At 50.2% G+C, this 23,573-nt stretch overlaps 1 protein-coding gene and 1 long non-coding RNA gene across 2 annotated transcripts in view; both read left to right on the top strand.

Moving 5' to 3' along the window:
• LOC146425355 (uncharacterized) overlaps positions 1-23,573 on the top strand; it is a 569,707-nt gene that overhangs the window by 146,761 nt on the left and 399,373 nt on the right. The window lies entirely within an intron of this gene.
• LOC146425372 (endogenous retrovirus group PABLB member 1 Env polyprotein-like) lies at positions 10,376-11,616 on the top strand. The gene is made up of 2 exons (XM_085041441.1): positions 10,376-11,033; positions 11,580-11,616. The coding sequence occupies exons 1-2, from the start codon at positions 10,480-10,482 to the stop codon at positions 11,614-11,616; spliced, it is 591 nt and encodes a 196-aa protein (XP_084897567.1). The 5' UTR covers positions 10,376-10,479.

Below are 23,573 nucleotides of genomic sequence, written 5' to 3'. Positions count from 1 at the left end.
TTCCCAGGTGTTAGTAAGTAGGTTCTGTACCCATACCTTCGCCCGGGGCAAACGCAACTCGCCTGATGACTGCAATGAGAGAAAGTGGTTCAAAATCACAGGATTATTCGAATTTGGTGGCACTGTGAGGTGATTAATTGTGTATAAAGCTTTTTACAATCGACTCTGTGGTGTTTCCCCATGCATTCCCCCCCTTTGCCTTTCCAAGACACGCTTCAGAGTACCATGAGCGCGTTCCACAATGGCTTGGCCAGTAGGAGAATGCGGAATACCGAACGTATGGTCTACACCCCATAGGTGTAAAAACTGCCGCGTCTTCTGTGAGGCGTAGGCAGGACCATTGTCGATTTTCACAGTGGCTGGCACCCCCAGGACCGAGAAGGCTAATTTCCAAAGGGCAATGGCATCACAACTTTTTTCCCCAGTATGAGCAGTCACCCACATAGCTGAGGAGAAAGTGTCAATAGACACATGCACATACTTGACCAAATTCTGGAATGCGTGTGACATCCATCTGCCACAGCTGCAAGGCCTTTAGACTTCTGGGGTTCACCCCCGATGGCAGAGGAGCAGCGAGTCCGTGGCAGTCAGCACAAGCACTGACAATGTCACGAGCCTCAGTTGGCGTCAATTGAAACTGCTTCTGCAGGGTATGTGCACTCTGATGAAATAAATTGTGTGATGCCTTGGCTTGCGCAATTTTGTCAGGCTGAGGTGCCACCCATGCAGGGTTGGCTAGCATGTCAGCCCTGGCATTGCCTTCTGTTATAAAGCCTGGTAAATTGGTGTGGCTTCGAATGTGCAAAATATAATATGGATGCACTCGAGCCTGAATCGCCTTCCACAGGGTTCGCAATAGCGAAAACAGTAACGCGGAGGGGGAGGAGGGGTGGAACCAGGCCTCTGCGTTTACCGAAAGTGTCTCTATGGCTTTTCGAGAGATCACTCCAGCCAGCACTGCCTGGTGCTGTACAGAAAAGCCCTTCTCACACCCGTGCCGGTGTAAGGCACATATTCTCACTCACTCACGGAGTTGGATAACTCATGCGTTACCAGAGACAAAGAATTCAGAGCGCTCAGTCAGCCGGAGGTTCCAGAGGTTTATTCTGAAGGGTTCCAGGGCCAAAAAGAGGGCGAGACACCCCAGCCGTCTACATTTAAAGGGGCGGCTGGAGGGTCAGGGGAGAGGAGGCGGGGGGAACACCACAACCAATGGGAGGAGGAAGGCATGGGATCAAGGGTTAGGTTACAGCTGGGGGGATTTACATAATTTGGGGAGGAACCATCGTGTTCTCCAGGGGGGAAGACTAAGAAGGCTTCCACCAGTGGGGTTCTGCTGTGTTGGAACTCCTCATCTCCTCAGCAGTTTCTGAAGTGGTATCTTCTACCCCAACAAAACAGAGTCGCATTATTGACTTCTTTTAGAAGTGAACAATCCAAATGTTTGGTTATGTCTGCTACATAAGCAGAATCAGTGACCAGATTCAAAGGCACCTGAGAGAACCGCTGAAAGGCCATGGCAACTGCTTTCAATTCAACCAGTTGAGCAGAGCCTGTCTCGTGGCCCTTCAGCACCTGCCACTCAGATCCTTCCTTACAGGTAACAATGGCCTTTCTGGTTTTCCCAGAACGTTCCGTGAAGACGGTGGGTCTGTGAACTGGCACCCGGCTGTTCTTTGGCCGCAACATGAGGTTGACCGAATTTGCCAGCTGCAGCAATTTGTGACTGGGCAGATGATAAGCAATCTGCCCTGAAATATTTTGCAGTGCACTTTGCAAAGGAGCGCTATTAGCAAGACTCCATTCAAAATTGTCCCATGATACCAGAACAACAATTGTTGCAGGATCTGCTGCCATCAATTGTAAACACCGATATCGGCATTTAGTTATCAAGCAGGCTATCAATTCAAACAATGTGGGATCTGTCTTTTTTGGCTGATGGGGCAAAAAGACCCATTCCAGGATGTGCAAAGGATCATCCCATTGTTTGTTCCACTGGCCAATGATACCCGTAGGATGGAGGTCTGGAGCAGTAATGAAAACAGTGATATCAGTAGAGGGATCTACTCGATAAACCTGATGAGCAGAAACAGCTTGCTGCACTTCATTCAGCACTCGTCGCGCCCCGGGAGTCAATTGTCGAGGTGAGTTTAGGTCAGAGTCCCCCTTTAAAATATTGAAAAGTGGGGAAAGTTGCGCATTGGTAAGTCCCAAATACGGACGTAACCAGTTGATGATGCCTAGCAACTTTTGGGCATCATTTAGAGTCTTAATAGTGTCTGAGAACTGCACCTCTTGATGCTGTATGGTTCGATCCAAAATTCTGACTCCCAAATATTTCCAAGGAGGCTGTTGTTGAACCTTTTCCGGAGCAACTTGCAACCCATAGGAGTGCAAGGCATCGAGCAATCGAGGCTGTAACTTCCGCAACTCATCCTGGGTGGATGCTGCCACCAGGATATTGTCCATATAATGGTAGCAGTGTGCCTCAGGAAACTGCTCACAGATTCTGGAGAAGGCCTGCGCGACATACCATTGACAGATAGTCGGGCTATTTTTCATGCCCTGAGGTAACACTTTCCATTGAAATCGCTTTACAGGCTCCGCATTGTTAATTGCAGGCACAGTAAAGGCAAATTTTGGTCTGTCATTGGGGTGCAAAGGGATTGTAAAAAAGTGTGGCTAGCACAGGTCTTTCCCATGAGAAATCCTTTTGTGTTTTATAAATAAAGATAAGGTTTGGATGTTATTAAAAACAGTGTCCCAAGACTTGGACGGTGCAGACCGGGCCAATCAGGCCTAGGGGGAGGTTTTTGACTGACCAATCTGGGTGACTTTTGAAAACTCTATATATATGATGAAATCAAAGCAATAAAGGCCTTTTCCTTCTTGCCACTGAGAACTGACTTCCTTACTCTGCTAGCTGCTCAACAGCAACAAAAAAGCAATCCTTCAAATCAACGATCAAGATTTCCCACTCTGTGGGAATCATCGTGGGTGAAGGCATGCCAGGCTGTAAACTCCCCATACTTTCCATCACTGCATTAACTTTTCGGAGATCTTGCAACAGTCTCCATTTCCCCGATTTTTTCTTAATCACGAAAACTGGGGTGTTCCAGGGACTGGTAGAAGGTTCTATATGTCCCAGTTTCAGTTGCTCCTGAACCAGCTGACAAAGGGCAACTAATTTGTTTTTCGGCAAGGGCCACTGTGGTTCCCATATTGGTTTTTTGGTCAGCCATCGTAAAGACAGCGTGGAATATGGTGTGCCCTTGCACACAGTGACCCCTATCAAAAATTTGTCTCGATCCGCACCCCCCAAGCTGCCAACACGTCCCGTCCCCAGAGGTTCACTGGAGCTGGAGTGACATACGGCCGAATGGAGGCCGTGTGTCCCTCTGGATCCTTCACCAACACAGGTCGCTTACTCAATCGACTCTGTGTCGTTCCTCCCAACCCCACGATATTCAGTCCCACTGGGCACAAAGGCCACGTAGGAGGCCACGAAGCGTCGGAAAGGATCGTTGCATCAGCACCTGTATTGATCAAACCTCGGACTCGAACTCGATGTGGACGTGCTTTCGGCATGATGAGGGTACATGTCATCTGTGGTGACTCATTGGAGATAGATGCAGCCCAGTAGACCTGCGGAAGTCCTGGCAGTTCAGTGCCGTCACCTCTGCCAGCTTGCTGGTCTACCCTGGGAACAGAAGACTCACAAGGCAACAAGTGAGCAAGGCAAGTGTGTGCAGGAATGGTGACAGGAGGATCAGGAGTGGAAACCGTAGCGTGAATTTGGCCCTCGAAACCAGCATTTATGAACTCTGGAAGAACCAGGATTCCTTGGCTAGTGGCCTCAGGCCCTGCCATGAGCAGTGCACTGGTCCCCTGATCCAGGGAACCGTCCACCTCCAAGGGAACCCTGTGGGCATCATCAGATTCTAAGACGACTGTTGCTGTGGTGTAGGCGTTGACTCGCACTGAGCCTTTGGTGCCTCCTCCACATTGACCGGGTAAGCCTGGGCCTGTTACACAATGGCTTAAAGATCACGGACATAACTTATTAGAAGGTTTGTGCGAGCAAGATCATTGTTAAGCTAAGTAGCACTCAGGCCGTGTACAGGCGGCAGCAGCTCGCTTCCCCTGGGAACGCTTCATGAGAAAATATCAAAAGATGCAGCTGTGTGAAGAATGTACGGGAGGAAACTTATGATTAACAGAGAATGAAGGAAAAAACCTTGTAGATGTGGGAATGGAATGTGAAAGAAATGTAAGCTGTAACTGCTGCAATTAACCAGTAGATTAGTGATTAATAAATAAAAAACACGGTAATAATACAAAAAGAGCACACGTGTTAAAATAAACGAAGCTTGCTTATAACTCATATTGAGAATGCTGTGAGTTTCCGCTCGTCGCTACGTTAAATGGTGACCCCGACCACGAATGCTGACAGCAGAACTTAGCACCCTGCTTCGGAGAGCGGCGAGAACGGAGAGGCACTGGAGCAGTGCAGCGACGGTGTGTCAAGATCTTCGGGATCCGACGGCACAGGCCGAATAAGACCTGCCTACCGTGGGGGCTACACTTCGGTGAGCTGCACTGACTGTGGCGACCGTGGAATAACCAGAGACGCCCCAGCGGAGCGCTCGGACGGCGGCGACTACGTTATATTAAACCCAGCTGGACCACAATGGAGACGGAGGTAGCCCAAGATTTATTATTACGCTTTTTAGAAAAGCGTGGAGTAAGCAAAGATGCTTTAAAACATTTAGCCGCTTTAGTTGCTGCAGGGAAAGCTAGAGGGTTTTTCGCTGACCCTGATTTACTATTTGAGGAGGTCGAATGGCGAAAAGTTGGAGATATCTTGTTTGATGGATTACTAGAGGGTGATAAGACATGCAATAAATTAGGGAGGCTGTGGAAAGAAGTGATTAATTGTTTACAACGGTTTAAAGCCGAAAAGAAAATAGCTGCCGTAGCCACTGAGAAACTGGGAGCAGATGTCAGGGGGGAGCACTCTGAATCGGGAAAAGGAGTTAGAGAAATTGAGCGTCCCACTCCAGGCATGCTTGGCATGGGCGCAGATCCACCCAGCTTGCCCCCACCGGGAAAGTGCAAAGTGCTAGGAGTTCAGGGGTCCTTAGCAAAACACGGTATTACATCTGATTTAAACCCTGTTAGTACATCGGGCTCTGAAGAGTGGCCCAGCGCACCTCCCCCGCCCGATGAGAATTATGTTCCTGTCAGGCAGGCTCTTCAGAACGATTGTCGATTGACTGGCAAGCGCAGATTTAATTGGAAAGGCATTGCAGAAAAAGCTGTACAAGAAGGTGATATACAAATTGCAGAAACAGTTACATCACTAAGTCGAGTTGAGCAAGCATTTCCTGTAATTTTTGAACCACTGAAAGGGGGTGGGCAGCAAGCGACCCATGTTGCTACCGATTGGAAGCTGCTCACGCAGCTGCATAGCACAACTACTGAATCGGGTCTGCATGGTGAGCCAACAAGAATGATGTTGAATTATATTTGGGGAAATTACATACTGTGCCCAGAAGACATCAAAAATATTATTAAAATGATTATGACCCAATCACAACAGTTGCTGTGGCAAGCTCACTGGCAAGACCTGTGCCGACAGTCGTCAAATCAGCCATGGGGGGAAAATGACCCCTTACTAGGGGTCATCCCAGAACAATTAATGGGCCGGGGCGGTGGTCTACAATTATCGAAAAATTGCAAACAGGTCCAGACATTTTAATAGAATCCATGTGGACTGCGCGAGATGCTATTTTCAGAGTGCACACCGCCCCCCCCACACCATCCTACATGTCTATTAAACAAGGAAAGGATGAGTCTTTTGCTAGCTTTGTTGATAAAGTCTCAGTTGCGATGATAAATGCTGGGGTAGAACCGTGGATGTCAGGAGCATTATTGCGCCAGTGTGTGGCAGAAAATTGTAACCAGCAAACAAAAAGTATTCTTGTCACACTGCCCATGAATGCTACCCTAGAAATGATGCTAGAACGTATGAGTCGTGTGCCAGTAGGTACCCAGGCATTTGTAGCAGAATTAGTGACGGCTATGGGAGATAAGCTAGGAGATAAGCTGGGAGATAAGATAGGAGAGAAGCTAGCCCAAGCGCAATCTCAAGTCTTTGCTGCTTTAGGGCCACTGCGACCCCTTAGCTTGCCTGCAGGAGGGACAAAATCAGGGAAAGGTATAAGGTGCTACCATTGTGGGCTTGAAGGACACCTAAGGAAGCAGTGTAAGGGTCCAGTCTGGTGTAAAAACTGCAACAGCGCTACCCACGCCACGTTAGCTTGTCGACAGTCGGGAAACGCGAAGAAGAGCGCGTCCAGCCGCCACGCCCTGACACAAATAGCAGCTCCAGCCCTCACTCCCGTGACTATCCCACCACCTCATCCTTCATACACAACGACGTTTCCGCAGATGAGCTCGCCCGCCGTCAACCCCTTCGATCAGCAAACACCCTTCAACCTGCCACAAAAGGAAGCCTCGGCCTGGACCTGGCAACAGCAGTAGGCGTAACAATCATCGATTTGCGCCCTGTAAAAGTTCCCACTAGAATTCAAGGCCCACTCTGCATTAATAACAAACCTGTGGGTGCGCTTCTAGTGGGCCGTTCGTCTGCTAGCATAAAAGGACTGTTCGTATTACCAGGAGTAATTGATGCTGATTTTACAGGTGAAATTCACATCATGGTGCAAACTATGTTTCCCCCCATCTACATTCCTAAAAATACAAGACTAGCTCAACTCGTTCCGCTCCCACAAATGGTCGTGCAGATGCAACAACACGAGGCACTCGTGGATTGTGGAGCCGGTGGATTTGGCTCTACAGGAGGACTTGCAATGTTAACAGTTCCATTGACAGAACGACCAGTTGTGGAAACTACTTGGACTCGGGGAGGTATCTCCCAAACCTTGCCAGCGTTACTTGATACAGGTGCAGATATTACGATAATGTCCACAGCCTGTTGGCCAACCGAATGGCCGCATCACCACACTTTGAGTGGAATCGAAGGCGTTGGGGGTTCAGTTTCCGTGCAGCGGAGCTCCGACCCAATTCAGGTAGCCATTGAAGGCAGAGTGGCTACAGTCCATGTAACCATCATGCCCTTACCAAGAAGAGTAAATGCCTTAATTGGCCGGGATGTGCTAGATCAACTGGGACTTGTGTTAACCAATCAGCATTTTCCCCAGCGGTCGCTGTCGGATGGACTTTCCCGATCCAGCTCACATGGACTACAGACAAACCAGTATGGATAGGGCAGTGGCCGCTAAAAGGGGAAAGTCTAGAACAAGCACAGCTTTTAGTGCAAGAACAATTGCAACAAGGACACCTGCGAACTTCCATGAGCCCCTGGAACACACCCATCTTTGTCATCAAGAAAAAATCTGGCAAGTATAGACTGTTACATGACCTGCGAGCAGTTAATGCACAAATGAAGGCAATGGGGGCCCTCCAGCCTGGATTGCCAAACCCTGCCATGCTTCCTGAGGGATGGCACCTGTTGATCATTGACCTGAAAGACTGCTTTTTTACAATTCCGCTGCATCCAGTGGACACTGCACGATTTGCTTTTACTCTACCAACAATTAACAGAGAAGCCCCTTTCTTGAGATTTGAATGGACTGTTCTGCCACAGGGAATGAAAAATAGTCCCACCCTGTGCCAACTGTTTGTAGCCAATGCGCTACAACCCATTCGTACAGCATGGCCTGAAACAGTGATTTATCACTATATGGATGACATTTTATTTGCCCAGGCCTCAGCCTTTACTAGCGAGCAAGAAAACATGCTTCAACAACAATTAGGCAGACACGGACTAACCATTGCCCCTGAAAAGATCCAACGTAATCCTGTTTGGAAATACTTAGGATGGCAAATAACAAAAGGGCATGTGAGACCACAAAAATTACAGCTTAACACACAAGTGAAAACGTTACATGACGCACAGCGCCTCCTAGGCGACATTCAATGGTTACGTCCAGTTATTGGCATATCAAACGATGACATTGATGCCTTGCGACCATTGCTACAAGGCACTGACCCAGCACGGACAGTGCATCCAACCCCACTGCAACAGCAGATTATTCAGAAAATCGGCACACAAATCGCACAACGCTGGGTTGACCATTGCGACCCGGACATTCCAGTGGACCTTACAATTTTAAGCGGCGAAAAACAACTCGGTGCACTTACACAGTGCAAAAATAAAAAGGGGGAGAATAAGGTGAAAATATTAGAATGGCTGTTCACTAGTATCCAGCCCAAAACTACAATTCAACAAAAGGTTGAAAACATAGCAGAATTGATCCAGAAGGGTCGCACCAGGATTTTACAGTTAACAAGCCAAGATCCAGAAACTATTTACCTGCCGATGAAGCGACGAGACCTCGAGTGGTATCTTCAGCATTCACAAGCGCTGCAAATCAGCCTGCTGTCTCAAGCAGTGAAAATTAATGTGGAGCCACTGCAATCTACCACCCTGTGTTGGGTGAGTAACCAAGAGTGGATTACAATACCTAAAAGGAGTGAGCGCCCATTGCAAAACGCAGTAACAGTTTTTACAGATGCAGGACGGAAATCTCGACGCGCAGCGGCAACTTGGATGCAAGACGGCAAACGGCATCATCGCATATTGGCCGCAAAAGAAGAAGACTCACTGCAAACCCTGGAACTGGCGGCAGTCGTTTGGGCCTTTGTGAACTGGCACTCTACGGAGTTAAATGTAGTTTCTGACTCCATGTATGTCACCGGCATAGTGCAACGTATCGAGGATGCCCGGCTCAAAGACTGCCAAAATAAATGACTGTTTGAACTTTTAAGACAGCTGCAGGCTGCAATTTATCAGCGAGAATGCGCCTATGCTGTCATTCACATACGAAGCCACAAATGGTCAAAAGGCCTTGGAGAAGGCAATGAGAGAGTGGATCGTTTAGTTTCAGTAGTGGTGCCACTGAACGAATTTGTTAAGGCCAGAGAAGCTCACAACACTTTTCATCAAAATGCCAAGGGACTCTTCCACCAGTTTAAAATAACTATGGAAGAAGCAAGAGGCATTGTCAGAGCTTGTCCTAGTTGTAGTCATCATGGGCCAGGCCTAGGAATTGGAGTGAATCCACGAGGTTTAGGCCCTTGTGAACTTTGGCAGATGGATATCACCCATGTCCCGCAGTTTGGCCGATTAAAGTATGTGCATGTTACAATCGACACATACAGCAGATTTCTGTGGGCCACAGCTCAAGCAGGAGAAAAGGCCTCCCATGTCATACGGCATTTGACAAGCTGTTTCGCAGTTATGGGAGTGCCTCAGCAGATCAAGACCGACAATGGGCCCGCCTATATCGGTGAAAAAATGCGACAATTCTGTCAACAGTGGGGGGTCAAGCATGTAACAGGCATTCCCCATTCACCAACAGGGCAAGCCATTGTCAAGCGAGCAAATCAGACTTTGAAATGATACTTGGACAAATTCAATGATGTTCGTAATGTTAGTGAAAAGCTAGCTAAAACATTGTTTGTGTTAAACTATTTGTGTATTTTTTCAGACCAGGATTCTCCTCCTGCACAAGTGCATGGCCGAACTCCGGCTTCAGAGCATAAGGAACCCATGATAGTTATGTATCGCGACCCGTGCTCAGGCCTGTGGCGAGGCCCGGCAGAAGTGAAATATATAGGGTGCGGTTACATGTGTGTGCTTACATCCACAGGTACACAGTGGGTCCCTGCGAAGTGGACCAAAGCTGTTCCTCGTGCTGCTAGCGATCAAGGTTCTGATACCGAGCTCAACCACGACCCTCATAACGAAGGTTGAAGACAGACAGAACCTGTGGGTGACTTGGGCCAATGCAACGCATAACCCAGAATTTTGCCTCAGCTTGCAATCAGCTACTGCACCATTTAAAACATGTTTAGTCAGTGTACCTTTGTTCAGTTTTGAGGCATTTAGCAATTATAGCACGTTTTAAATGTTCTATAGCGAAAAGCACCTCTTGGTGTGCTGCAAACCTAATCAACCAGTTAAATAGTACCTTGCCATGGGACCCAGAGGAGTTGCACCTCCTGGGCTCCATGAAAATTGGTAACACCTCCAGCAATTGGACCCAAACATGCATTTGGTTTGGAAATAGACAACAAAACCCAAACCCAAACCTAAGTCACTTGAACAAAGGCTGGACAAATGTCAGCCCGATAAACATAGCAGATTACTCATACACTGTTAAAGGCGGCTATTGCGGAAGTAACAACACTGCTAATCAAAGCTTGGGTGCTTTGGGAGCTGAAATAAAGAAACCACCAATTACAATTTGGAACAACGGAACGCCAAAAGCGTTACCCCCATCTGTATTCTTAATATGTGGAGATAGAGCATGGCAAGGAGTCCCTCATAACATCTTTGGAGGGCCATGCTATTTAGGAGAACTAACTCTTTTAGCACCCAACCAACGCATGTGGCTTAGCGCAGTCGCTGAGCCAAAGCGCCAGCAGCGCTCTCTGTCTCACCAACTAAACTCACGGTGCAAAGATGATGTTGAATTATGGTCAGTAACAGCTAAAGTGTTCACCTCCCTGTTCACCCCCGGAATAGCTGCTGCAAGAGCCCTCAGGCAAATTGAGAAACTAGCATGTTGGACAGTTAAACAAGCAAATGTTACTACTAATATTCTTTCCCAATTGCTGCTTGACCAAAAGAGTTTGCGACATGCCGTGCTTCAAAATCGAGCTGCTATTGATTTTTTATTATTAGCTCAAGGCCATGGTTGTAAAGACTTTGAGGGGATGTGCTGCTTTAATTTGTCAGATCATAGCAATTCCATCCATAAGCAATTAGAGTGGTTGAAAAAGCACACCTCCACAATTACAGTTGATGTCAATCCTTTAGACAAATGGTTGTCATCCCTATTTGGAGGTCTATCGCTATGGTTGATACCCTTGCTTAAAGAAAGTCTACGTTGGTTAGTAATTCTTATATTAATAGTTATTGTAGTGAAAATTACTTATAAGTGTGTTGTTAAGCAAATCAATCAAACAACTGACGGAATCTTGCTCGCCCAAAAGAGAAAAGGGGGAATTGTTACACAATGGCTTAAAGATCACGGACATAACTTATTAGGTTTGTGCGAGCAAGATCATTGTTAAGCTAAGTAGCACTCAGGCCGTGTACAGGCGGCAGCAGCTCACTTCCCCTGGGAACGCTTCATGAGAAAATATCAAAAGATGCAGCTGTGTGAAGAATGTACGGGAGGAAACTTATGATTAACAGAGAATGAAGGAAAAAACCTTGTAGATGTGGGAATGGAATGTGAAAGAAATGTAAGCTGTAACTGCTGCAATTAACCAGTAGATTAGTGATTAATAAATAAAAAACACGGTAATAATACAAAAAGAGCACACGTGTTAAAATAAACGAAGCTTGCTTATAACTCATATTGAGAATGCTGTGAGTTTCCTCTCGTCGCTACGTTATGGGCCATCACCCTGTTCTGGGGGAACTGTTGTGATGGGGGGCAAATCCCCCTTTTTGCACCCCTCTTCACGTTTCCCGACAGGGGTCGACCATCTACATGGTACAGCGACCTGCAGTAGTCTGAAGTGTGACCTGGCCTACCACACCTCTTACACTGAGGTCCCTGAATTTCCCTTCTTCTCGGAATTATCTTTCTGTTTAGATTTGACCCGTTTCCGTTTGTTCCCAGATTTGGTCTGTTTTTTTATCCTGATCAGTGGGTCTCTGATCTGAGGACAAAATGCAGCCAAGGCGACTTTTCCCTGATTTTCTAACTGCACCCTGGCGCAAGCTCGCATCATCTCCTGCACAGAAGGATCCCCCAGTAGAGCATTGATGATCCTTCTACATTCGTCATTGGCATTGTCTCTTGCCAAGTGTTCATCAGGATCTGTCTCGTGGACGGATCATCAACCTGCTTTTCCAGAGCTGCCGCCAGCTTCTCAAGAAATGACATGTAAAGTTCAGATTGCCCCTGCCGTATCTGCGTATACCGCGTTTGCGGGGCAACCATCTCAATAGTTTTCAAAATGGATCCCATACCGAGCTGTTGGGCTTGCTCCAGGATCCGAGGATCCCAGGCAGCTTGAACTTGGGGTTAGAGAAAGGTCCCTTACCCATGAGGACATCAGCCCCAACCATGCGCCTAGGGTCCTCGGCAGGCAAGGACACATTTTTTCTCAGCTGATCCTCGACCAGTGCTTTCCAATTGTCCTCAAAGGCGCTGTATTGTACAGGGTGAAACAGCACCTGAGCCAGATACATAATATCAAATGGAGCAAGCAAATCACTATTTATCACTCTAAGAACTTGCATCACTGCTGGAGAAGACACCCCAAATGTCGCGACCTTGGTCGCCAGGTCATTTGTCACGCGCCATGCGATGGTGGAGTGGCTGTTCCTTGTGTCCATGGCATCTGGGCCAGGCACATACACCGGAAAAGCCTGAGTGCCCCCTTGCGGGAAGCCACCACCATCCGAACCTGCCACAGCAGATTCGCTCCCCTCCCTCTGTTTGGGCAATCCAATCTTCTTTATAAGTTCCCAGTCCCCTGCCTCCAGCGCACCGTGCTTGACAGATTCCCAGAACTGCAGGGGGTCACGCGGGCGAAAAACCCCCATGCCGTTATGGCGTCTCCAGGGGTTCGACAGAGCCCAGTGCCCTTTCTTTTTTGTTGCCCGCGTGAGCCTCCGCCCAGGAGGAAGAAAACTCTCCTCATCACTGTCCAAGCCGCCCGAGCAGGGCTTGCAATCAGCACTCCCCATCACAAAGGACGGCGAGCGGCCAGAGGCAGCATCCCCGCCAAGAAACTGCACGGTGACCGGGATGGGGGAGGGGCAGGAAGACGGCAGCGCCACTGGTGCGCCGCCGGGCGCGTCTGCCACGCCTGCCGGCACAGCACCAGCATGCCGCACCAGGGCTTCATGCGCCACAGAACCCGGCAGGGAAACTGGCACCTGCCCGGGGCCAAAGTGTCCCCTCGCCACCAGCACCAAGCCGGCCGCCGGGCCGCCAGGAAGTCCAGACCCCATCTGGAGACCCGGAGGATGGACTCCCTGGACCACCCCACACGGACCGTGGGGCCTGCACGAACAGACCTCCATCCGCTGCCAAATTTCAGCCACCTCAGCCAGCAAATCATGGAAAAATGAAAGCGGAGGAAAGACCGCCGCATCCACCGAGCCGTAGGGAAGCCGGGCTGGCCCCACACCCGTGGGAATGCCAATAAAAGCTCCTGCAGCGGAAGCACCACCTGCTGGCGGCTCCCCCTCCGGCTCCACGACCGTCCCACGGAGCGACCCTGACTGCCAAGCCCCAGCCACAGCCAGCGGCCGAGCCGGTGCCTGCTCGCCCGGCCCCGACTCCACGGGATCGGCCGCGCCCACGGCCACTGCAGCCTGGGGCTGCGCCGCCGCCGCACTGGCCGGGCTCGGCAAAACGCCGGCTTTCCCCGAGCCAGCCACCGCCTGCGCGGAAACCCCCGCGCCGGCCGAGACCACCGGCAGATCCGGAACTGGAACCTCCGCAGCCGCAAGTGGCTGGCATGCAGCCAAAGCGAGCAGCCGCGACTCCCGGTCCTCCGCAGAACTCCCCACCCCCACCCCACCAGTCACCGCCGCACATCCCGGCTGCCCACGGGGGAGGGGCATCCCGGCACCATTCCGCAGGGGAGGGGGGGGGCTTCTGAGGCTGCGCACTCCGTGGCAGCAAAGGCGGGGGGACCTTCGTGGCGGTCGTGTCAGAGCCGACCCGCGGTCCTCCAGTCTTCAGCAACCCGGCTAGCTGCTCTGTCGGGTGGACATAAGTGCGCCTAGGTAGGTCAGCTGGAGAAACATACTGAGGCCTCGCGGCCGCATCCACCACCAGGGACGGGACTTCAGAATCCGTCTGGGTCAGCGCGTCCTTCACGCTCCGCCCCACGGCCGAGAGCAGGGGTTCCACGCCCGTGCAAGCTGATAGCTGCGAGTCATAGAACGCCTGCCCTTCCAAAGCGTCCCAAATGTCTCTCCAAACCCCATGGAAGCAGACCGTAGACCTATCTCCCCGCATCCATTCCATGACCAAAGCGCGGCCGACCATGAACCAAAAATCACAGTCCAGCGCCACATCCCAAATGGCCCGGGACACGTGGCCCACGACCCATTCCAACAAGGCCCGACCGACCCGCAGCAACTGATCGGATGCAGGGTCATCCTCAGAGACCTCCAGAAAGGCCCGCAAGAGTCCATCCGCAGGAACGGGGGGGTCCACGTCCATATCAGAACCAGCCATGCCCCAGGGCAGGCGGGGGGGGGAATTCGGGCCTGGGGGCAAGACCGCCGCGTACCTGCAATCGCGCGCAGTACACGTCGGTGGTCACCAGATGTCGCTGTTGAGCCGCTAGCAGAGAAGGAAAACCCGGATTCTCAGCGTAGCATAGAAAAGATCCTTTATTATTTGAATCCAACATATATATAGACTTTTCAGAGGTCACCCAGATTGGTCAGCCAGAAACCTCCCCCTAGGCCTGATTGGCCAGGCCTGAACTGTCCAAATCTCGAGACACTGTAACAACAACATCCAAACTTTATCTTTGTTTATAAAACACAGCGGAATGTTCTCACGAGAAAGACCTGTGCTAGCCACACCGGACTAGTAGCTCCTATAGCCTCTCGGGCTATTTTTTCTTTCTTCTTCCCGGTAAGCCCACTGGCTGCTGTGGCTACAGCCCCAGCCCCGGTCTCCTCCTCCTCAGAGCTATCTGCGATGGATTCATCTGGCTCGCTTTTAATTTGGCCTCTTTCTCCCTCAGTCCTACCACTGGTCGTGTGACCACCAATCCTCCATCCCTAGTATTGTATCGACAAGGCGAAGGGGGGGAGCCAACATCTGCAACAGCAGAGGGGGTGGAGGGAGGAGGGGGAGGGGGCCCGTTTCCCCACCCCGGCCCGGCTGGCCCCTGTTGCGGCTGGGGGTATGAGACCCCCCCGTGCAAAGCAGGCGCTATTAAATCCATGTCAGTCATGTTTATCTCCTCGGCTCTGGTTAGAGGCTGCTTTTCTCTATCTTTTCTTCTTCTTTTGTAAAACCATCTCAAAACAGCCCTTTTTCATTTGTTTGTATGCCTCTTTTCGATTCAGGAATATAGAAAACAATTCTGCATACCTCAATTCATCAAACCTGCCCTGGGCCCGAAGCTCTACCAGTAGTTCTGTGATTAATTGGCTGTCCAAACTACCTAGACGGGGCTATTTCTCTCCCTAGCTCAGTTTCAAGACAGGCTACACCCACAAGGACAGCCTAGTGAGTTTCTCCGTGTTCAGGGGGGTTCTTTTCCCTGTTAGGATGTGCCAGTTTTTTAAGATCAGACCCAGCGGGGAATCCTGCAGGATTTTTGGGTTAGCAGAAGACGCACCACCCATGTTTCGTTTATAAACAGGAAAGAAAAAGCCAGAAAGAAAGTTCTTAGCCTAGAGTCTGGCATGAGAAACGAACCTGTGGTTCTCACGCCCCAGCAGAGTAAGGAAAGCAAAGTTTAAATGAGCACATGCATGGGGCTTAAAACCCTGGCAAAGTTTGAACCACTAACCCTCAGATAGTTGAACTCACGCCCCTAACCTCTGGGCCACGGGCTCCCCCTGAGCTGCCATGTGGCCCCCCATGAGTAATAGCAAGGGGCATTCCCCTCTCCTCACAGCCCCTGTGCAAGCCGAGCGGGTTGTAAAACCTCCCCCTTTTATGGCCCCCCTTGGCCACACTCCTGCCCTACCTTCCATTCCCGGCCAATCCCGCATTCTCAGCTGATCCCAGGTTCCTGGGCAATCCCACATTCCCAGCAGGTTGCACAGGATGTTGTAGCGCTCCGGCCCTGTGGGGCTCCACAGGGATTTGTACACCTCGAGCTCGACCAGCAGCAGGGACACCATGGAGTCCTGGGACAGGAAATGGGAATGGGCCTCCAGGGCATCCCACAGGGTCCTGGGGATGGGATAAGGATGGGATCGGGATGGTGTTTCCATGAGATTATGGAATGGGATGGGCTGGGAGGGAGCTCCAAGCCCAGCCCGTTCCATGGGACACCTTCCCCAATCCCAGGGTGCTCCAGCCTGGTTTGGAATAATTCCAGGGATGGGGAATCCTCTGGGAATTCCAGCCCATGGATAGGGAATCCTCTGGGAATTCCAGCCCAGGGCCTCCCCACCCTCACAACTCCCAGTTCCATCCCATCCCATTCCAATCCCACCCTCCCAATCCCCAACCTCCTCATCTCAATCCACCCCATCCCAATCCCCCATCCCACTCCCTTCATTCCAGTTCCCCCACCCCAAATTCCCCATTTCCCAATTCTCCATCCCATTCCCCCATCCCATTCCTCTTATCCCATTTCCCCCTCACATCCTCCTCATTCCATTCCCCCCACTCCAATCCCTCCCATACCAATCCCCCCTCTCCCATTCTCCTCATTCCAATTCCTCTCATCCCAATCCCCTCCATCCCATCCCACATCCCAATCCCCCCATTTCCAGACCCCTCATCCCAATCCCTTGCCTGTTGGAAAACGCAGTTTTCCAGCAAAACTTATGCTAACTGAATACACCTGAGCAGGGCCTCAGCATACTCAGGCCTTAGTTAAAATCCTAACAAGCTACAGTGGCTTGTTTCCCTGAGAATGTTTTGTGAGAAGATTTCAGGAAGATGCAGCTGTGTAAGGAATGTACGGGAGTGAATTTGTGATTAACAAAGAATGCAGGAGAGAACCCTGATTATGTGAGAACAAACTGCGAATACGTGTGTAACTATAATAAGTAACATCTGTAACAGTATATAAGTTTCTCGTTTGGTGAAATAAAAGGGAGCTTACTCTATATCTCATATTGAGACTGCCGTGAGTTCCCTCTCGTCGCTATGTCACTTGCCTCCCATTCCCCTCATCCCAATCCCCCATTCCCAGTCCCCTTATTCCAATTCCTCTCATCCCAATTCCCTCCATCCCATCCCAATCCTCCCATTCCCAGTCCCCTCATCCCAATTCCTCTTGTCCCAGTCCCAATCCTAAATAATCCCAGATTCCTCACCGCAGCCACAGCTCATCTACTCATTGTTGGGCCGCGTCCGTTTTGATCCTGGCCCAGAGCACCACAGGCTTGGCCACATGCGCCAGGATGGGCCGGGAATGTCCTGGGAATGTGTCCCTAAGGTCAGCAGCCACCGGGCCTCTGCATCCAGTGCCCGCTCTGGCCGCCCCTGGCAGTGACAGCTCTCCACATGCAGCTGGAAGCACTTGTGGATCTGCAAGAAAAGTCGGGAAAAATCAGGAAAAATTGGGATCCCCAGGGGGACTTCCTGGCGTCCCACAGTCCCTTCGCTCCCTGGGATGGGGGATGGGTGTGGAGAAGGGAATTGGGGCTGTTCCGGGAGCAAAAATGTTCCCATTTTTTCTGCCTTCATTGGGATCAGACCCTTTTCTGTCTGGGAGAAGGGAGAACTTGGAGCTGGGAATTGGGGCTATTCCTGGTTCAAAAATATTCCCATTTTTTCTCCCTTCACTGGAGCAGGGAATTGAGGCTGTTTCAGGAGGAAAAATGTTCCCATTTTCTCTCCCTTCCCTTGGAGAAGAAAAAGATTTGGAGCTGGGAATTGGGGTTGTTCCAGGAGGAAAAATGTTCCTGTTTTCTCTCCCTTTGCTTGGAGAAGGAAAAAGGATTTGGATCTGGGAATTGAGGTTGTTTGAGGAGGAAAAATATTTCCATTTCTTCTCCCTTCACTGGAGCTGGGAACTGGGGCTGTTTGAGGAGGAAGAATGTTCCCAATTTTTCTGCCTTTATTGGGAGAAGGAATGACTTGGAGCTGGGAATTTGGGCTATTCCAGATTCAAAAATATTCCCATTTTCTCTCCCTTCATTAGGATCAGACCCTTTTCTGTCTGGGAGAAGGGAGGATTTGGAGCTGGGAATTGGGGCTGTTTCAGGAGCAAAGATGTTCCCATTTTCTCTCCCCTCACTGGAATCCCACATCCCCTTTCCCAGCCTGGATGAAAGGAATTGTTCGAAGTTGGGAACTTAGTCTATTCCAAGAGGAAAACCCAATCCCAAACTCTCCGTTCCTTATCTTCCTGGCTCCATCCCTGTCCCCTTTCCCACCCAGACAAAGGGAACTGGGGCTTTTCCAGGATTTCCCCCAATCCCAAACTCTCCATTCCTTTCCTTCCTGGGACCATCCCTGTCCATTTCCCCACCTGGAGAAATTCCTGGGGCTGGGAATTGGGGCCAACCCCAATCCCATCTTTCTCATTTGTCTTGGGGTGATGGTGTGATAATCCTGTATTCCCTATCGTCTACTTTTATGCCCAGAAATGTGGCCCTGTAGCTTTAACTGCATTCAGCAGCCGGAAGAAAGATCTATGAGCGCAGTTTGCTTTGAAACTCCCCCCCAGGTTTCTCAGCCTGGGAGCGTGGGAGAGGGGGGAAGAGACATTCCTTTTGTCTGGCTGCTGCTGCTGCTAATTTTATTTTCCTGGGACTGCTTCTTCATCATCTCCTTTTTGGACTTTTTCGGCTTGCTTTCTTGCCCGAGAATCAGAGGTGCCCCGGGAGGATGGTAAAGAAGAATCCTTCAGGGAGCGACTGGAGCAACTCCACCCAGCCCCCCGGGACCGCCCAGAGAGGGGAAGCTACACCCGAGGAAAGATGACACTAAGGTTCATCAGCTGTTTGCTCGGGTTTAAAAATTCCTTTTCCCCTTTCCCCTTTCCCCTTTCCCCTTTCCCCTTTCCCCATGCCTTGCAGGGCACTCTGCGTGTTTTGTTAAATAAACAGGGTTTTTTTCATTTTCATCCAAGAAATTCTGTTGTGGTGGGGGGAAGGGGTGCAGGAAGCCCTTTGCTTTGGGGGAGGCGTTTATTCAGAGTGCTTTCCTCCTGGACTTGTCTCTAATCTGAGACAAAATCTGGTGCCCAACTTAGAGGGGCTGGACAAAATTTGGTGCTCACCTTCTGTGGGGCAAGACAAAGTGGGAAAAAACCTAATAATTACATTCTGGTTTTAAACACTTTGTATTGGATTACAGCAGTCAGTGGTCATCATGTTTTTTGATGGGATGTTGTTTGATGTGATACTGTCTATCTGGCACGTAGGCCTGTTTCCCTACCAACAGATGGGGCACTTTTGTCCCTGATGTATAATTTTTACAGATCAGAGACACAAATCTGACCTGTTATTGTAATGTGCATGGTATTGATGATCTATAAAAAGGTAACAGTTATTGGAAACTGTTAAAAATGTATATGCTCTGTTGGTTTCCCGTCCTAGTTTCAGTAGCTTGTTTTGGGGTTTTGTTAGTAATATTAAACAACCTGCTAGAGGAGAAGCAGAGGATGAAACTTCCTGGTTCTTTACCTATTTCTTTCCCTTTAAATCTGGTACATCACCTTTTGAGAATGTTCAGTCTCCCCTGGATTTTAAAAAGACCACCTTCCTTGTGCTTTACCTGGTAGGTTTCCTCTTGTCGGAGGTTGGGGGGCATTGGAATTTTTTGTCCATCCCTGTTACAAAGCAACAAATCTCTGGGTGATTAGAGCCATCAAGTCTTTTGTAAGAGACAAAAGGGTGTGTTGGGTGGGGCGAGGACACGAGGCAGCCGGCTGTTGGAACTGGCACTCTCTCATTCCGTCGGACACCGGGAGGAAAGGGACTGCTCTTGGCTTCTGGCTGCGACCGCAGGAGATCCAACTGTGCTCTGCCTTCTCCTCCTGGCTGGGCGAGCTTTGATTCAACCTCTTTCCCACTGGGATTGCACGTTTTCCCGGCTGCGTTTCTCGCAGCTGCTGCCAGGGAGTCCGGCTGTCCCTGCCGCCCGCCCCACTTTCGCTGCACAAGACCGCGGTGTCTGCCGTGACTGCAGAATCCTTGCTACCTTGCTGGCTAGCCGGGGAAAGCCAGCCCCAGCCCCCCTGCCGCTCCACTCGCCACTCCAAGCTGCCTGCCTGCCTGCTTCTCAGCCCTCTGCCATTACCAGCTGTGTGAGGCTGACCTGACCCTGCTCAACAGCGCCACCTGCAGCCGCTCGGGAGTCATCGCACCTGCCCTGCCCGGCCGGGAGCTCAACAGCGCCCCTGCTGCTTGCGACCGTGATTACACCACACGGGAAAGTGCTCGGCAGCTCAAAAAGTCATCTGCTATTGGTTTCTGGTTCTATTTGTGGTTGCTATTATTGTTATTGCTTGTTTATAGGTACTAGTAAAGAACTGTTATTCCTTTTCCCATACCTTTGTCTGAAAGCCCTTGATTTCAAAATTAAAATAATTCGGAGGGAGAGGAAATCACATTCTCTGCCCTAAGGGAGGGTTCCACCTCTCTTAGCAGACACCTGTCTTTCAAACCAAGACACCTCTATATAGTATTCAACTTGTCCAGCCTAAGAAAAGATTACATTCAATGAAAGGATGAATCTATAATTAGTTGGTTTGTCCGTCTTTGGGATGCTGCAGGCGATGTCACATTTCTAGATGGTACCGAGGTGAGGCATTCGGGGACCCTGTCATGTGACCCAGCTATTAACCAAGGGGCACGAAGTGGGGTTGACCCTTGCAGCCTATGAAGGTGGCTTATAAAAATTATGAGGGAAAGATACCTATGCCCCGACAATCTCTATCTGCAACAAACCCCGTGGAAGACCATAGAACAAGGGATTTAATGCTTGAAAGAAATGGCGGTGGTAGAGATTGTCTTCTCAGAGGACAAGGCAAACCCAGCCCCGCTTATGGATCCAGATGCGGTAGAATGTACGTCCATGATGTGGCAAAAACTCATACGACTTGGGCCACCAGAATACGCTTCTGCTTTAGCAATGATGAAGCAACATGACGGGCATGAGACCGTGCTTGATATGGCAAGGAAGCTCAGAGCACATGCAGATGCTGTGCATGGCCCAATAAATGCAAGAATCTCAGCTGTGGAAACACGTCTGCAGAAACGAGAAGATAAGATAGAGAAGAATCACGAGAAACTCAGTAAGGAGATTAAAGACAGCCTTCTCCAAATCTTGGCAGTACAGATCAGAGGTTCTGTTACCAGACACAGACGTTCCCCAGCTAGAGGAAGCAGGTAAACCCCTCGACGTGAGCTGTGGTATTTTCTGTGTGAAAGTGGAGAAGACATAAGGAGGTAGGATAGACAACCCACCAATGTTCTGGCACGACGAGTGCGTGACTTGAAGGAGGGCAAGACTCAGAGAGGAAACTCCACCAGAAAGGAAGCAGCTCCAGTTGACATGTCCAATCCCCTTGAAGGAACCTCAAACATGCATGCCCCCCAGGGTTAGAGGGGCCCTGCCTCTAGCCAGGTTGAGGCCAGGGAAAACCGTGCCTTTTGGACTGTGTGGATGCGGTGGCCTGGCAAAGCAGAAGCACAAAAATACAAGGCTTTGGTTGACACTGGTGTGTAGTGCATGCTAATTCCATCGCAACATATGGGGGCAGAATCTGTTTCTACTGCCGGCATGACAGGAGGATCACAAGATTTGACTCTGGTGGAAGCTGAGGTGAGCCTGACTGGAAAAGAGCGGAAGAAACATCCCATTGTGACTGGTCCAGAGGCCCCATGCATTCTAGTAATAGACTTCCTCTGAAATGCGTATTTCAAAGACCCAAAGGGACTCAAGTGGGCATTTGGAATAGCTGCTGTAGAGACAGAGGGCATTAAGCAATTGAACATCTTGCCTGGACTATCAGAGAACCCATCTGCAGTAGGACTCCTGAAAGGGTGTCTTGGTTTAAAAGACAGGTGTTTGTTAAGGAAGGTGGGAACCTCCCTTAGAAGAGAGAATATGACCCCTCTTCTCTCCAAATTATTATAATTTTGAAATCAAGGGCTTTCAGGCAAAGACATGGGAAAAGGAATAACAGTTCTTTACTAGTATCTATAACGAGGCAAACAAGCAACAACAACAGTAGCAACAACAAACAAAACCAGAAATCTGGTGGCAGCCTGCTCTGAGCTGCCAGACACCCTTCCCTTTGGTGCAGTTATGGTCACAGCCAGAAAGGGTGCTGTTGGGCTCCTGGCCAGGCAGGGCAGGTGCAATGACTCCCGTGCAGCTGTAGGAAGCGCTGTGGCGCAAGGTCGGGCGAGCTTCCCTCAGGCAGTAATGGTGGGTGAGCTGGATGGCAGGCTGCAGTAGGAAACCTCAGAGCATCAGGCTGGAACAGCAGGTCTGGCTCACCCGGGGCAGCAAGCAAGAGGTGGCAGAAACTCCACAGCTGTGGCAGAAGCTGTGGTGTGTCCAGGCAGCAGGTGATGTGGGGCCACAGTGTAGCAGAAAAGCAACCTGAGTCAGTGGCAGGAAAGTCACAGGGCTAGGGAGCCACAGCCAGACTCTTCCATAGAGGGAAGGGCCCCCGGGTTTCCCCTGAGGCACCCGAGTGGATGGTAAAGGTCCTCTCCAGTCAAATTTGGTGTTAATAAAAAGTCCAAGATGAAACAGCTGCTCTTACACACAAAAGCTCACCCAGTAAGGAAGAAATGCAGATGCTGGGCTCTGGCAGTCACAGAGAACTCTCTCTTAGCTGCGGAAGCTCGGTTGTCTCCTCTGGTACCCTGGAAGAAAGAGAGGCCTGGGCTGCCCCCGACTCTCTTTTCCTTAGCCCAGTTCCTCCTGATATTTCTCCTCCCCCCAGAAAAAAACTGGGATAGGAGGAGTGCAGACAGATGCCCTCTTCCCCTGAGTTTGGTAACTTTTTTTGTCTCTCTTAAGTAATGAGAGTTAAGGTGTCTTAGCAACAGATGGGACAAAAATTCCTGAAGAGAAAGGAAACAAAAGGAACAAATCCCACCCTCCAACAAAAGGGAAGAGCAACCAGTACCAATTGCCACCTTGACAGTGCACCGCCCGCAGTAGTGGACAAATCGAGATGCTGTGATTCCCATCCATAAGCTGATCCATGAGCTGGAAAGCCAAGGGGTGAGCAGCAAGACCAACTCATCCTTCAACAGCCCCATTTGGCCTTTGAGTAAATCTGAAGGAGAATGGAGATTGACTGTGGACTATCGTGCCTTGAATGAAGTGACCCCACCATTGAGCACTGCTGTGCCAGACATGTTGGAGCTCCAGTATGAGCTGGAGTCCAAGGCAGCAAAGTGGTATGCTGTTGCAGTGTGCTAATAGGATTTTTGTATATTGATTATGTTCTAGAAATATCTACCTAGCCAGACTCTGTACCCTCCCCGCTGTAAGCTTATTGGTGTACCCTTTTCCCCTCCTTAGCTCCTTTCCTTTGGCTTTCCCTGATTGGCTCTTCGGAGCTAACCACTCCCCTCTTCCCTCTCCTCTTAACCCTCTGCGAGAGCCTCTCTCAGGGTTTGCCATCTTGGGTTTCCAGCCCCCTCCACCCTCCCTTGCCTCTCCATCCCTCTTCGCCATCCCCGGACCCTCACCTGTGGACCTTAATAAATTCCCTGGAAATCTCAGATCACGAAACTACACTTCTTTTATCGCCACACCTCCACAGCCGCTCTCGTCCCCAGTAGCTCCACCGCTTGCCGCAGCCACGTGCTCCTGCTG

Source organism: Lichenostomus cassidix, chromosome W, assembly GCF_008360975.1.
Source record: "Lichenostomus cassidix isolate B80296 chromosome W, HeHo_3.0, whole genome shotgun sequence".
NCBI lineage: Eukaryota > Metazoa > Chordata > Aves > Passeriformes > Meliphagidae > Lichenostomus > Lichenostomus cassidix.
The sequence above is the reverse complement of the archived record's forward strand: the minus strand, read 5'-3'. Positions and strand labels throughout refer to the sequence as shown.